This window comes from Scardinius erythrophthalmus, assembly GCF_964197995.2.
Source record: "Scardinius erythrophthalmus genome assembly, chromosome: 1".
In the NCBI taxonomy this organism is placed as follows: domain Eukaryota; kingdom Metazoa; phylum Chordata; class Actinopteri; order Cypriniformes; family Leuciscidae; genus Scardinius; species Scardinius erythrophthalmus.
This window is the reverse complement of record NC_138221.1, coordinates 62,023,018-62,039,939: the sequence shown is the minus strand read 5'-3', so window position 1 is coordinate 62,039,939 and position 16,922 is coordinate 62,023,018. Positions and strand designations below refer to the sequence as shown.

The 16,922-nt window shown below is 40.0% G+C and overlaps 1 protein-coding gene across 1 annotated transcript; it reads right to left on the bottom strand.

Annotated features, from left to right (window-relative positions):
• Nucleotides 1–206: 206 nt before the first annotated feature.
• Nucleotides 207–12,430, bottom strand: LOC308702665 (tripartite motif-containing protein 16-like protein). The gene is made up of 9 exons (XM_081385683.1): nt 12,306–12,430; nt 11,025–11,791; nt 9,769–9,864; nt 9,440–9,673; nt 8,455–8,614; nt 7,946–7,993; nt 5,931–7,701; nt 5,005–5,317; nt 207–4,902 (listed from the first exon to the last, which is right to left on the bottom strand). Exons 2-7 carry the CDS (start codon nt 11,595–11,597, stop codon nt 7,178–7,180), a joined length of 1,635 nt encoding a protein of 544 aa, XP_081241809.1. The 5' UTR covers nt 11,598–11,791; nt 12,306–12,430; the 3' UTR covers nt 207–4,902; nt 5,005–5,317; nt 5,931–7,177.
• Nucleotides 12,431–16,922: the final 4,492 nt, after the last annotated feature.

The window sequence follows — 16,922 nt, the reverse complement described above, 5'->3', positions numbered from 1 at the left end:
CTTACTTGCATTAGTTGACAAGCTATTCAAAACATGAGCTTACATATTATACTGGGTGGACTTGCCATCCAGAGTATTGACATTTGATAGGCTATCTACCTATATTCAACACGATCTAATGAAAGTGCATATCTATACCATGAATTTAATATCTCGTACCATTTCAACGTCAAAAATGTTTTTTTTTTGTTTTTTTTTTTGTGTACATATGCTACACCCCTTGGTTAGGAAATTTGTATTTGTATGTGTAGCCTAAATGATATGTTTAGATCATTATGTATGAAAGATAGAATTTAGAAAGTAGGCCTAGTAGGTGTTTAGATTATATTTTGACTATATAAATGCTGCCTCATTATCATTAACGATGCATGCTCGCAAATATCAGTTGTAAATGTGTGTAAATGTGCTGAAATGTGTAAATATACCCAGTTAATGAAGTGCACAAATGTGTTAGGCTAATGTTTGCGGTGTGCCTCTCCGGTAATGGCCCATTGACACGCATATAGGCTTATTGCACGCGTCTAAAATTATTTACATCAGTTATTCATTATAGACTAATTCTACTATAGTTATATTTATGTAATAATATTCTTCAACTTTTTTAAAAGGAATGTAGCGTCATCACTACGTCCGCCTGCAACTCGGAGTGCGCTTAGCAACACAGTCAGAAATCAGAAAGAGTAAGTACATATTTACCCACTATTTTACAGATGTTAGTTACATTTTGTTTATACTTAGTGTTAATAATATGAGCCTGTATGACTTTATTATTTATTTTTGGAGATTGGTTGATGTTACATATGTTTTATGTTATCAGCATTGCTAAATGTCCATCAGTTATGCATGTGCTGGAATGGTACTCTGTAAAATATATGATAATAACAGTTTTTAACTTTTTTTAAAAGGAAAGTAGCTTGTTCACTCTCGCCTTCCACTGCAACTCGCAGGACACGCCGTAGCAACGGAAATCAAAAAGAGTAAGTACATATTTATCTACTATTTTACAGATGTTAGTTACATTTTTGTTTATATACTTCGTGATGATACAAATGTAGCCTATATGTGCCTGTGTGGCTTTGCAAAAAATGTGGTGTTATGCATGCACAATATAACAATTATTGATTGGTAATGTTAATATAAAAGAGCTTATATTGTGTTGCTTTATCAGCATTGCTAAATGTCCATCAGTTATGCATTATTTATTTTGGTCACATTTGATTTGCTTAGAGCTCAACGGAGCATAAGCATTTACTGTGAGATACCTTTTGTTTTTACAAAATTACAATAAAACAGATTGAAAAACAAAACATTTGAATCTCCTCATTCTTTAAGGCTGCCTCACTTGATGGCCCAATTAGCACTTGGGGGAGCGTCTATGTCACACCCCTGGTCTGAATCTCATTAATATTGATGACCCATTACCACTCCCACGCATAAACCTCTTCTGACAAAAAAACTGTTTTACAATGTTTAAATCAATGTTGTGTTTTATGTGAAAGATTAGGCAGGATGATTTTCAGATCATTTTGAAGCTAGAACTCAAAGGGACAACATCAATTAATCAAAAGTCTTGTGGACAGATATTTAATATGTGTTTTGTGGTCTTAATTCAGCAACTTTCATTTTAATTTTTTCCAAAAACCACGCATAAACATTATTCTCTTAAAAATACAAACATCTACATACACGTTGCTCGCATATTATGGTAGGCCTGTTTGTGCTATATAGAGTGAATTTACACCTTTGCCATTAACATGTTTATAAATAACTGAAAAAAGCACAAATGTCAGAGCATGTCAGAACATCTCAACGACCCCAAAAACAGCTTGGTCCCCAGAGGGTTAAAAGACTCTACCCCCCCTATTCGCCCTTGATGGCAGTACCCTTCCTAGGGTGCAGAAAGAAACTGTTCATCTGACTCTCACTGTCTCGGGAAACCATACAGAGACTATTTCTTTTTTTATTTTCCATTCGCCCTTCACTCCTGTGGTTCTAGGCCATCCATGGCTAGTTCTACATAATCCTCAAATTAACTGGTCCAACGGCTCTATTTTGTCCTGGAAACTGTCATGTCATGTTGAGTGTTTAACTTCTGCTGTTCCTCCCATTTCTTCTGTCTCTGTTTTTCAGGAGGAGCCGGGTGATTTGTCTGGAGTTCCGGAGGAATATCACGATCTGCGGGAGGTTTTTAGTCGTTCCCGGGCCACTTCTCACTCCCCTCATCGCCAGTACGATTGTAGCATAGATCTTCTCCCGGTAACAACGCCCCCGCGGGGTAGATTGTATTCTTTGTCAACTCCTGAACGCAAGGCGCTTGAAAGTTATCTGTCTGACCGGTACCATTGTCCCCTCTTCGTCTCCTGCCGGGGTGTTTTTTTTTTTTTTTTTTGTTAAGAAGAAGGATGGTTCTTTGCATCCTTGTATAGACTATCGGGGGCTGAACGAGATCACTGTCAAGAATCGCTACCCCTTGCCACTGATGTCGTCAGCCTTCAGCCTCTTTTCCAAACTCGATCTCCGTAACGCCTATCATCTAGTTCGTATAAAGGAAGGGGACGAATGGAAGACCGCCTTTAACAAGCCCCTCGGTCACTTTGAATACAGGGTTCTTCCTTTCGGTTTGGTCAACGCCCCCGCAGTATTTCAAGCCCTTGTCAATGACGTCCTTCGAGACATGCTAAACATCTCTGTTTTTGTCTATCTCAACGACATTTAGATTTTCTCTCCCTCCCTCCAAATTCATGTCCAACACGTTCGCCATGTCCTCCAACGGTTGTTAGAGAATCGACTCTATGTCAAGGCAGAGAAGTGCTCTTTTCGTCTTCAGTTACGTTCCTGGGCTCAGTCATTTCGGCAGAGGGGATCAGTATGGACCCGGCTAAGGTCCAGGCAGTCACTGACTGGCCCGTACCCGACTCTCGTGTCGCGCTTCAACGCTTTCTCGGCTTTGCTAATTTTTACCGTCGTTTCATACGAAATTTTAGCCAAGTGGCCGCACCCCCCACTGCTTTAACCTCGATCAAGTCCAGTTTTAGATTGTCAGAACCTGCTCAAGGAGCTTTTGATCAGCTAAAGACCCTCTTTACCACCGCACCTATCCTGCTCACCTCCGACATTGCGAGACAATTCATCGCCGAGGTCGACGCGTCTGAGGTGGGGGTCGGAGTGGTCCATTCCCAGCGCTCCGCCGCTGACGGAAAGGTACATCCCTGCGCTTTTCTTTTCGCACCGTCTCTCTCAAGCTGAACGAAACTACGATGTCGGCAATCGCGAGCTCCTCGCCATTCGTTTGGCTTTAGGTGAATGGCCGCAATGGTTAGAGGGATCCTCCATCCCTTTTATCGTGTGGACTGATCATCGGAATTTGGAATATATTCGTTCCGCTAAAAGATTGAACGCTCGTCGAGCGCGCTGGGCATTGTTTTTTACGCGCTTCGATTTCTCGATTTCATACCGCCCCGGTTCTAAGAATACTAAACCTGATGTGCTCTCCCGCCTCTTCGACTCCTCTACCTCTACCGCGACCCAGGAGGTTATTGTTCCCTCCAGCCGGGTAGTGGGTGCGACCGTTTGGGGAATCAAAAAGCTGGTTAAACGTTCTCTTTCTCGAACTACCGTTCCGAGCAATTATCCTAAGGGTCTTCTTTTTGTTCCCGTGTCTCCGCGTCTAGCTGTCCTTCAGTGGGGACATTCTTCCAAATTAGCTGCCCATCCCGGCATGCGGGGCTCACTCGCTTCTATCCGTCAACGCTTTTGGTGGCCTACTTTGGATCGTGACACGCACCGCTTCATCGCCTCTTGCGTTACTTGCGCCCAGACCAAGGCAGGAAATTCTCCCCCCGCTGGTCTGCTTCGGCCCTTGCCTGTACCCACTTGTCCGTGGTCCCATATCGGTCTTGATTTTATCACCGGTCTCCCCTCTTCGGCTGGTAATACAGTCATCCTAACTGTAGTCGACCGCTTTTCAAAATCTGCTCATTTCATTCCGCTCACCAAACTCCTCTCGGCCAAAGAGACTGCCCAGATCATGGTTGATCATGTATTTAAGCTTCACGGTCTGCCCACTGACGTTGTTTCGGATAGGGGCCCGCAGTTCACCTCGCAATTCTGGAGAGAGTTCTGCCGGTTGATCGGGGCTACCACCAGCCTTTCGTCGGGTTTTCACCCCCAGACTAACGGACAGGCCGAGCGGGCCAACCAAATTGTTGCCTGCATCCTTCGCAGCCTAGCCTTTCGTAATCCCGCGTCCTGGTCAGAGCAACTCGCCTGGGCAGAATATGCACATAACGCTCTCCTATCTTCTGCCACAGGTCTCTCGCCTTTTCACAGTTGTCTCGTTTACCAACCTCCTTTATTTTTGTCACAAGACACTGAATCTAATTTTCCGTCCATTCAGGCCTTTATCAGCCGCTGTAAGCGCACTTGGAACAGGGTGAGATCACTGTCATGATCCTGGTTCCTTCTCCTTCTCTGTCTCCCTCTTTTGGTCACACACACACACACACACTCTCTCCCTTTGTCTCATCACTCTCAGCTGTTTCCACTCTCCTCCTCTCCGCGCTAATTTGCCCCCACCTGTTCCCTCTTTCCCACTAATTCTTTCTGCTTTTTCTAGCTCTCTCTTTTCCTGTCTCATTGTCAGATTATTCCATTATACCTACATGCGCTTCGCTACTCTCTTACCTTTCGTGTCTTGTCTTGTCCTGTTCTGTCTCCGCTCTTGCTGGAGCATCATCTACTACGGGTATTAATCTGTTGTTGCTGTTACACGCTCTCTGAACTCTATCCAGCTTACTAGACGCAGAGTACCTGTTCAGCGCCTGCATCCAGCCGCCTGCTCCCTCTGTTCTCCCGTCGGTCGCTTTCCTCTGCATGGGATCCTGTGCCGCTTCCTGCGCTGTGCTGTCCAAAAGAGAAGATTTGTGTTCACATTGACATTTCCAGCCGTCTGGCATTTTCTGTTATCTACAGACTTAACCAAAGTTTTTCTGTTTGTTTGATTACCTGTGGACAGCTCCTTGATTATATTAAAGACTGTTTTTGCCGTATCTCGCTTTTGGGTTCTCTCTCACATCTTCACTACACTAATATGTTCTGGCACTAATATTGTCTGTTCTGGGCCACTGCTGCAACATTACATCCAATAGAACATCAGATCTCAGAAAGGATCTAATCCTTGTAGTTTTCCCCTCTGTCCACATCCCCTGTATTTCACAGTCTTTGTAGAGAGAATTGCATTGAATGCAACAGGAGATTAGATACGGAGCTCTGCAGGTCCTTCAATGCTCCTCTGAAAATGTGTTCCAGTTTACCACTCCTGATGACAAAAGAAGAGAGGGGTTCATGTGTAAAATATGTTCAGATTTTTATTTATTTATTTTTTATTAACTAAATTTTCTGGTATCAGTGTTTCCTCAGTATTCATTTTAGTAGTGTGCCACCACATCAAGAAATTGTGAAATTAAAAGAAACACTTATTGTCTAAAACAAAACATTAGTCTATTGTAGAAGTAAATATTATTTTATGATGATTAAATGTTAGCACTAGAACCTGGACTTGAATCATAACTTAGGCCCAAACATGGACAGATAAAGGACAAATGAGGAATCGTCACTCAAAAGCACCACAGCTGCACAAAAATCAAAGAGGAAACTGTCGTAAACTGGTATAGAAAACACTCAATTTGGCAACATCTATGCATTTACATCTATTAGGTGACATCTAACCCATGCATTTACATTTTAATAATGGCAAGTAATCACTCCAGGGCGATCTACTACTGTGTTGCGTTGCTGGCATCTGTGGGACATTCAAATGGACACAGATTGACAAGCTCAAACGCTTTGCTCTGCCCTCGCTGCAATGTAAAAAGCGGCAATATGACTTATACACCTCCATTTAAATGGTTATCTCTGGAAAATAATCTTACCGTTGTCTCTATACGAGCTGCCATCTTGCCGACAACATCTCATTTTGAATTTGACATATCGCGTGGTTCTGTGTGACTTGGACAACTTCAAGTTACGCCCTTCTCTTGCAGTCCGCAGACAGACCCATCTCCATGATTTACTCACCCTCAGTCATCCTAGGTGTGTATGACATTCTACTTTCAGAGGAATACAATCAGAGTTACATTAAAAATGTCCTGGCTCTTCCAAGCTTTATAATGGCAGTGAATGGTTGTTTCTGTTTTGAAGTCCATAAAAGTGCATCTATCCATCATAAAAGTGCATCTCTCCATCATAAAGTGCTCCACACGGCTCTGGTTAATAAAGGCCTTCTGAAGCGAAGCGATGCTTTCGTGTAAGAAAAATATTTTTGGATGAACTAACCCTTTAATTAGCAGAATTTGTTTTGATTCAGTTTATTCGCAAATATGAATTTCGAATGATTCATCATTTTTGAATCATCACACACACACTGTTAAAACTGTTTATAGTAATTTTATTAATAGCCTATATGTTTATGTATATGTTTATGTATATGTTTAGTATGTATAGTGTGCCTTGAGACAATGAAAGCTCTGATTCAATGATTCTTTTGCAGCATCACTCAAAACTGACAACAACTTTATCAAACGTTGTGAAAGTCATTTATTTCTTGTAAAGAGTTCATGATTTCCTTGTGACCCAATATCTGAAATCTCAGAAAGTGCTTCTTCATCCCTCATCTTCTGCATCACAATTTTCCTCACATTATGAACTGTGATTGTTTTCCAGCACTATTTTCTCCACTACTAATGTCATTTTACACATCTTCACTCCTTACATTGTTCACAACCATTTCTGTTATTTCATTATTCATTATTCCTTTTCATTTTGTAATGAACCTTCTGTTTTATTTCAACTGAAAGATTATTTTGTTAGTTATGTTTGTTAATAAAAATTATGTATGTATTTAAAACAAAAAAACAAAACAAATGAAAGGTTTTCATCAAAACAGTTAGTTGAAGTGCACACACACACACACGCACACACACACACACACACACACACACACACACACACACTCTCTCCCCTTATTGGATTTGATAGATTTATTCTGTTTTATTTCAGTGAAGTTCATCAGTATTAACGTAATGAAGAGGAAATAAGAGTCTCTGTATCTCACTGTTATGATTTATCGTGCAGCTCAAAGTATTATGGGTAAAATCTCTCTACAATCTGTTCTGAAACATCAACACAGTTTCACTGATGATCCTTGGTAATAAACCCAAAACCCAGGATAGAGCGGCTGAGTGAATGTGGTCTGGACTGTGTGGATGAGGCTCATTGTGTCAGAGACGCTGTAGAAGGACAGAGTTCCTGCACTGTGATCCACATACACTCCTATTCTTCTGCTGATGGACTTTACAGGGAGATCAGTGCCTATGTTATTGTGCCAGAATGTGTAACTGGAGGAAGAGCACTCCAAACTCCAGGACTGATCATTACGTCCAAACGCACACTCATAACCCTCTCCCTTCCTGCCGATGCTCTTATATGACACTGATATATACACACCATTCCCAGTCCACTCAATCTCCCAGTAACAGCGTCCACACACACTCTCTCTACACAACACCTGCCACCAATGATCAAATCTGTCTGGATGATCAGGATACGGCTGCTCTGTGCCAGTGTTAGTAATCACTCTGTTCCTCTCAGACAGACTGAGGTGTTTATTCACTGTGTTCAGATCCAGAGTGAGCTGATGGGAATCTGATGGAGAGAAAACACATCAGAATCAGGAATTATGAATCTGTCTGATCTTTTACTGTATCTGAACTCTTCATGAATCAATGTTCAGTGTATCATCAGTGTCTCAGTACAGCTGACCAAATATCCTGTGCAACTCATTTACATGATCAATTATAAAACTCTTCTATCATGATTTATTTCTCCTTCTACAGGAAGAACATGAACACATTCAGTGAGTTTTTCTGCTTGTTTTCTAGTGACTCACATTGTAGGAAGTCGTTCCTGGTCTTGGGATTCATGTTGGTGAAAGTGACTGTAGAAATAAACAGACATGAACAGTGTGAAGAGAAATGACAAGATAAAATACATTCATTTCTGAGACATTTCTAATATGATGTTCTATAATATTAGATGATGGACTCATTTCTGAGAGCAGATTAATAATCTCCAGAGGCTTCATTTATAAAACACACAAATCGGATTGATCCTAAATTTCATGGATTTCATCCTCCGTCATGTGTGTATAAACGCTTGTCCACGATGATGAGTCCGTATTTCTGAATCATCAAGAGATATTTGTGGCCGTTCTGTAGGAGGATTTGATGGACTTGAATTTAATTTATTAATAACTGTGATTTAAAACTGGGATGCATTTAAGGACATTTTTGTGCAAATGGATGTTTTATAAATCATAGGAACATTTCAGAAACGGTTGTACATTCAGATTTGGGATCTTTCTCCACACGTCTGTATAAACGAGGCGCAGGACTTTACCTCCATCTGAGATCTTCTTGATCTCCTCTTTGCAGAAATCCTCCAGTTTGTCTCTCAGCTGACGGACAGATTCTCTCATGCCATCAAAAGAGGAGAGAGAACTGAAGGAAACGTCGGGTTCGTCTGTAGATTCAGGAGGTGCTGAGAGAGACTGGAAACTCTACAGAAAACAGAAATCAAAACTCATCATCTCCACACTTCAGCCAATAACCTGCACTATATCAGATCTGAGCGGCTCTTGTTGACTTGACTTCTCTTCAGTGACTCGCTTCAATCCAGCACTTTCACACAATCAGCACATTCTCCTCATATTCATCATTTAATGCTACAAACTCTAGTATTTCACACTTAATAATAATAATAATAATATATATATATATATACTTAAGAGCAGATTGAATGTAATGCTTTCAGACACTTAATTAATTTTAAAATTATAATTAAAATAATTATTTTAATTAAATTAATGTAATGAATTAAATAAATTAATTAATGTTTATAACACATTTATGATAAACTAAAATATACTCAATGTAATTTCTATTGAAAATTGCTTGTTTAATTTGATCAATTATCAATATTATCAACTTTGAAGATCACCTGACCCAATTTTGGTGCCAATTACTGAAATTATTTTAGTAGAAATAAAAGATTTCATTAAAAAGATTATGAAAAATCTAGTTGGCTGGATATTGATACCATCAAGTTCACTGATTTCATCAAGACAGAAGAAACCAGAAGGAAAAATGAGTTCATATTTAATGGTAAATTACCCAGGGCTTTGTAAGTGTGTCTCTTTAAACAGAAGATGATCAGATGAGAGTCTGACTGATGATTATATGATAACACAACACTTGACTGAATCTGACTGAATTCCTGACAACATCTCAGTCAACGGCTCATTCTGCTCTCATGAAATGTTTCTCTGTCATAGCAGGATCTTGCTCAAGTCCACTATGATCCTGTTCTTCTAGATCTCTGTTACCTGCAGGAACTGGATGTGATCTTGTGTGTGTGAAAGCTGCTCCAGCTCAGCGTCTCTCCTCCTCAGATCATTGATCTCCTGCTCCAGTCGCTCCAGTCGTCCTTCAGCTCGACTCACTGCAGTCTTTTCCTGATCTCTGATCCGCTGTGTGACCTCAGAGCGGCTTCTCTCAATGGAGCGGATGATCTCAGTGAAGATCCTCTCACTGTCCTCCACTGCTGTCTGTGCAGAGCGCTGTTACACACACATCACAATCACACAGTGGCTTCAGCACGACTGACAGAGTCCAAACTGAGACGTCTCAAACTTCTCTTCTTCTCCAGACTCACCTTATGAGACTTCACAGCCTCTCTCAGATGCTGAAGATCTTTCTGTCTCTGCTGGATTCTCTGACGGATCTTCATCTGCGTCTCCTTCAGCTGTTTCTGGAGGACAAACCAATGACAGGGAATGACACATAAAACTACTGTCATACAAACATTAAAGTTACATGAATCCAGAGTTAGTGAAGTGGTTAAAGATCTTGCATGGTCAGTTTTTACTGTCTGGTTCAAACCACAGATTCATGGTTTCCTGAAATGAATGTCAGCAGTATTTCATCAGTGCCTAGTTTTATATCATTAGTATCATCATTTACTCTCCCTCATGTCGCTCCAAACCTGTATGACTTTCTGTCTATTGTGAGACACAACAGAAGATATTTAGAAGAATGTCTCAGCGGGTTACAGAGGCCAAATAAAATATGGTGACACGTCAATAACATCAAACCTCATTGGTTCTTTCATGTCACAGTCACATGACTAAACACCATGATGTCATGACACAAACACCAGTGAAGTTTGATGTTTTTGATGTCATCATATTTGATTTGAGCTCCACATACATGAGTTTATCAATGATTTGATTTGATTTGTGATTCAAAATTTGGCTCTTTTAAAAGTAGAATATTTTAAAGAGTGTATTTTGGAAATTATAAAAGAATATTATATACTTTAAAAGAATATAATTGTGAAATAAGTGTGAACTGAACATAATGTTTTCAGACACATAATTGCATGTTAATTGCTATTAAATGAAAATGTATTATAGTTTAAATGTAAATATAAAGCAATTAGCTGAACTTAAGAATTACTTTTTGACCCACTTAAGTAAGATTTAAGTATATAATGTAAAAAGTATAAAAAGTGTACTTTATAAAGTGTACTTATGAAACAGTCATGAACATTTACTCTTTAAGTGCACTTAAGTGGCCTTTCATTTCATTAATATTATATTATCTGCAAGTACAGTTTTCTTTTTTTTTTAAATATGTCAACACACTTAAGCGTACTTCTTTCTTTAACCACTAGTTGTTTAGATTACTTTTATGCTTTTTCTTCTTTTTGGAGCTTGAAACTTTTCACTCCAATGACTTTCTCAATGACTTTCAATGTATAAACTAAAATAGACGAGACATTCTTCAAAATATCCTCTTTTATATTCCACAGAAGAAACTCAGTCAAACCGGTTTGGAACAACATGAGTAAATGAGTGAGTAAATAAAGACACTTTCATTTCTGTGTGATCAATCTCTCTCAGTTCATACCTGTTTCTCTGTCCTCTGTTCTGCAGTTGATACAGTGTTGTGGTTTTTATGTTCATACTCTTTACACAAAACACAGATGCACTGTTGATCAGTGATACAGAACATTTCTAGCTCTTTATCATGTTTACGGCAGATCATGTCCTGCAGTCGTCCAGTGGCATCAATCACTTTGTGTTGCTTACGAGAGAGAAATTCCTCATGACGGTCAAAATGAGTTTGACAGTAAGATTCCTGACACACCAGACAGGACTTGACGGCTTTGTATTTTCTTCCAGTACAGACGTCACACTGCACGTCTCCAGATCCAGCGTAACAGTCAGCAGGAAGTTTAGTCTTCTTCAGTTTCTCCACCAGTTCAGCCAGAATGGTGTTTTTAGCTAAAGCAGGTCTTGGACTGAAGGTCTGTCTGCACTGAGGGCAGCTGTAGACTCTCTTCTCATCCTCCTGATCCCAGCAGTCTGTAATACAGATCTTACAGTAACTGTGTCCACAGTGGATAGCCACTGGATCCTTCAGGAGATCCAGACACACTGGACATGTGAACTCATCCTGAGAAAATCTGGCTTCTGCCATTTTACTGCATGAATACAGAGAGACACAAACACACAACAGCTCAACAATACTTCAGTTTCTGTTTCTCTGAACTGAGGAGTTGAAATAGTTTCCTGCTTCTGTGTTTGAGTGACGTGTGTAAAACAGGAGTGTCTGTAAAGCAGCTTCCTCATTCCTGGTGAAGGAGAGTCACTTTACTGCTGTGTTTATGTGCCCTAGTGGAGTCAAAAACATTGTAAATACGAGTTCCAAGCACATGAATAAATCAATACCTTAAATTCTGCGTTATACAGTAGGGAGAGCGGGGTAAGTTGTCACACTGTTCATAACTCCAACACTACAGGCTATGTCTCAAAAATCAAATAGCCACTTTGTGTGACTTCTTCTTCTATAGTCAACTTCCTGTTCACATGTGGTCAAGATCCCTCTAATCTGAGGTTAGCACAATCTTCTTATTTTTCTACTTAAAAAGTAAAACATTTGCACTTTACATTTTATGCAATACAACTTTGTTAGGTATTAATGTTAAAAATTATTATTTTGCACAAAATAGAGGAGACAATAATGTGTCTTTTGATACTTTAACTAAAGTGCTATGTTGAGCTAACTTTGAGATTTAGCCAACATTAGCACACGTCAGTTTGGGGCAAGTCGTCACATGTGACATACAAAACAAACACATAGAACATGATCAAAAAATATTGTGATATTGTATTTATTTGTACTTGCAATAAGGTTTTTGAAGGAAGGAAAGAAAGTGTGAAGAACTCTATCCACAGAGTGTGTGAAGGTGACATTTCCTTTGCAAACGTCGTTTCTGGGGTGATGCAACAGGACAGGAAGCCACCTACCCTGCATGAGATGACGGAAGCCGAAATGCTTGAGCTTGTGCGGAAGATCAGTATCAACAACTGTTAGATGCTATGCCGTTAGAATTGCTTTTTAGAGCTTTGCTGGAATAAGTGTGTGGAAAACTATTTTAAAGGCAGAACCTGAGTTCAAAGGAACTCAAGACTATATAAGACGCAAACAAAGGAAGATTTATTGCTCTTCCTTGCAACCAACAGTCTAGTACGCAGATTTACTAGACGCAATAAGCATGCTATCTTTAGCTATTTTTTAAATCTGTTAATTAGTACTCATTTATAATCTGTAACAAGTATCCTTTTCATTTGATTATTTTTAATAAAGTTTGTTAAACATTTTTTATAATCATTTGACTGGACCTTGGATTCTTTGAGTACCGTTCTCTTCTGCCTGGATCAGGAAGTCCTTTGTGCAGGAGACGCACGTGGGGTGAGCATTGTTTTTTCTTTCTTTCTTTCTTTATTTATTTATATAGCACACATTATACAACAGAAGTTGCCCAAGGTGCTTTACAGACAATATAATAAAACACGTATTAAAAAACTATACATAGAAACAAGCAGTTGAAAGTAAAAACATATGACAAGAGACAGCTATACTATAACACACACAAAAGTGCCAGGACACTTCAGCCTGCACCCCATGCAACATCTAATAAATGGGTTTTTAACAACGTCTTAAAGACAGCCAACGACTTTGCTGATCTGACAGAAAACGGGAGGTTATTCCACAGTGTAGGACCGACTCGAGAAAACGCTCTGTCACCTTTCCGTTTAGAGTTTGTTCTGACAGTCACAAGGAGATTTAAATTTTCCGATCTCAATGACCTAGACGGAATATATACCGACAACAACTCAGAAAGATATGGTGGTGCCAATTTATGTAGTGCTTTAAAAACCAAGACAATGATCTTATAATGCACTCTATACTCGACTGGCAGCCAATTTAAGGATCTCAAAAGAGGTGTAACATGATCCATTTTCTTCGCTGACTTAATCAACCTGGCTGCAGCATTTTGTATGTTTTGCAAGCGTGCCAGAGCTTTTTTGTCAATCCCAGCATACAGTGAATTACAATAATCCATTCTCGAAAAAACGACCGCAGAAATAGCTCTTTCAAAATCTGTTGGAGATAAAAATGGTTTGGTTTTTGCTAAAAGTTTTAAGTGAAAAAAACTAGATTTAACCACCGAATTTATTTGTTTATCCATCTTTAGCTCCGAGTCCAAGATAAAACCAAGGCTTTTGACCTTTTCAGAGATTTCAACCGCCAGGGGAGTATCTTTTAATCGCTCAGACACTAAGTGGGACTTTGAGCCGAAAACTATAACCTCCGTTTTCTCTTCATTCAGTTTTAAAAAATTAGCTGCCAGCCAGTCTTTTACCTCCTCAATACAGGCTAATAGGTTACCGAAAGTATAACTGTTTGACTGTTTTACCGAAAAATAAATCTGAACATCATCCGCATAGCAGTGAAAAGACATATTGTGTTTCCGAAAAATAGACCCAAGGGGAAGTATATATAAAGAGAACAGAATAGGAGCTAAAATCGAACCCTGGGGGACCCCACACGATAACCGAGACCTCCGGGACATGCAATCTTTTACACACACAGAGACAGATCTATCAGCAAGATATGAATAAAACCACTTAAGGACATTCCCCTTTAGGCCAACCCAAGCCTCTAGACGCTGCAATAAAATATTGTGGTCCACCATATCAAATGCAGCACTGAGATCAAGAATCATCAATACAGAATTTTCCCCTTTGTCCAAAGTCAAGAAAATGTCATTGAGCACCTTCACCAGTGCAGTCTCAGTGCTGTGCCTTGACTTAAATCCAGATTGAAACACCTCAGTTATGGAATTCAACCACAGGTGGTCTTGAAGTTGCTTAAAAACAACTTTTTCTAGCACCTTAGCTAAAAACGGTAGATTTGAAATCGGCCTAAAATTATTTGGGTTGTCCATAGGGAGGTTTGGTCGTTTTAACAAAGGAGACACAACAGCATGTTTAAAGTCAGTTGGACAAACGCCCTGACTTAAGCATTTGTTAATTAAGTTTAGTAGATTAATATTTATAGTATCTAAGATCTGCTTAAAAAGCCGAGGTGGCAGAATGTCTTCTTTTGAAGAGGATGGTTTCAAGTGTGCAACAATCTCTGCTAAAGCGGATCGAGTCAGTGGATAAAAATCGCTCCACTCCCTAGGAGAGATCAAAGGTGACGGAGAGGGAGCATCAGTCCCTACCTGTGGTATAAGAGCCCGGATGTTCTCAACCTTCCCATTGAAAAAGTTTTGAAACTCTTCACAGGTAATAGTTAAGGAGTCCGAATGCAAATTTTGTAAAGGATTTATAGCCGCATTGATTGTATCAAATAATACTTTGGGATTGTTAGCATTCTTTAAGATCGTCTCAGAAAAAAATTTGTGCTTAGCATCCTTTGATCCCTTCTGAAATGCACCCAAAGATTCTCTGAACAAATCGTAATGCACTTGCATTTTAGATTTTCTCCATCTCCTCTCCGCCTGCCTAGACAATCGTCTCAGGGTGCGAATGTTATCATTTACCCATGGCAGGGAAGTATGATTAGTCTGTTTAACTGTGAGCGGGGCAATAACATCAAGAATTTCCGAGCAGACAGATTTGAATTGCAAGAGATGTTCATCAACACTTAAAGAGCAGAGTGTAGTTTCCGAGCATATGGTTGCATACTTTCTATCATAGAGTTCTGCAAACTCACCACTCGTCGCAGAAGTTATTTTTCTAATCCACTTTTTTGTCCGAGGCCTCATTAAAGTCTTAGCAATCGACAGATTAAAAAACACTGATTTATGATCTGAAAAAGGCACTTCCTCAACATTTAAGTCCTGAATGGCCAGGTTATGAGATAAAACCAGATCCAACATATGACCCAATCTATGAGTAGGCCCATTTACCCATTGTATTAAGTCATACGAGTCCATCACATTCACAAACTCCTTTGAGACTGCATCCTTAGCACAGCAGAGATGTACATTCAAGTCCCCAAGGATTAAAAAACGATCAAACTGCGTTGCCAGTCTGCCTAAAAGATCTGAAATTTCCGAAATAAAATCTTTGTTTACCTTGGGAGGGCGATACACCAGTGCAATAATAATAGGATTTGTTGACATAATCTGAAACACTTGGAGTTCAAAGCTATTGTAACGGGCCAGCACTATTTGTTGACATTTAAAATCATCCTTAAAAATAGTCATAATGCCACCTCCACGCCCGGTTTCTCGCGGTGTGTTAAAGTATAAGCAGTCTTGCGGCAAAAGTTCTGACATCGGTGAAACATCTCCTACCTTCATCCACGTCTCAGCCAAAAACAAGAAGTCCAGCTTGTTTTCCGCCATGAAGTCGTTCAGGATAAAGGTTTTGTTTCCAACCGCCTGTACATTCAGTAACGCCATGTTCAATCGCGCTTCACTGCTGGTCGTCTGCTGCTCACGGCATAGGGGCCGAAGATTATGCTGGTTTACCCTTCTCTCGTAAACCCGAACCACCGCGATGCGGCCAGGAGCAGCCACTCTTTCGGGGATAGCCGGCACAAGCCACCTACCCACAGCTTCCCACGACCGCCAAGTGATGTTCCGCCCCTTTGTTTCCAGCGAAGTTTGTCTGGAGGACCCAATACAGTCCCGAGCTCCAAGAAACCGCTTCAATCTGATAATAATTCCGCCACGCTTCCCACGCTTTCTGCCGCGTCTGCATCGCTTAGCAACGAAGGGAAGTCGCCGCAGGCAGCACGGAATATCCTCCAGCAGTGGTGGTGGAGGAAGACGCGAATCTTTATAGTCATTTTTAAAGAAGGTCTCAACCGAAGCTTGAATGGATAACAGCTGAGATCGGTCATAGACCAGCAAAGCGGAGGTATGTTGAAAAATACCCGTTATTTGCAATAACATAAAAGCTAAAACATAGACAGACAACACCATAGGTAGACGGCATGCCACATACACCGGCGCCATCTTGTTTCTTCGTTTCGTTTTTGATAAAATAATTATTACCATGTATGTTGATTTGATCATATAGCCTAGCCAAAGAGGCAGCATGTAACAGGGTGATGTTATATTGCAAAAAAGGTGTAGGGGGTACCTCAAAAGACAGACTTATAATACTTGTGATATCTCTATTTTTATAGTAGAATATGAACTTGTATAGACTGATCGTCTAACTCCTTAAGGGCACGACTAAAGGATAGACTCTTTAGTTACCGCGAGATTATCTCTATAAAACTTTGAGGATGGTTTTAAGATAATTGAGAACGGTATTAATCGTGAACCATTACAAAAGGCAGGAATTAAGGAAGAAAGCTTGCCTACCAGTTTACTGTGGCACACCAGCTGAAGGATTTTGACATAAATTACCGTACTCTGACTCGGTAATGTCAAAAGATTACCAGAGAAGAAATTGAAAGTCAGACAACCATGCCAACAACAATGGTTGGTTATAC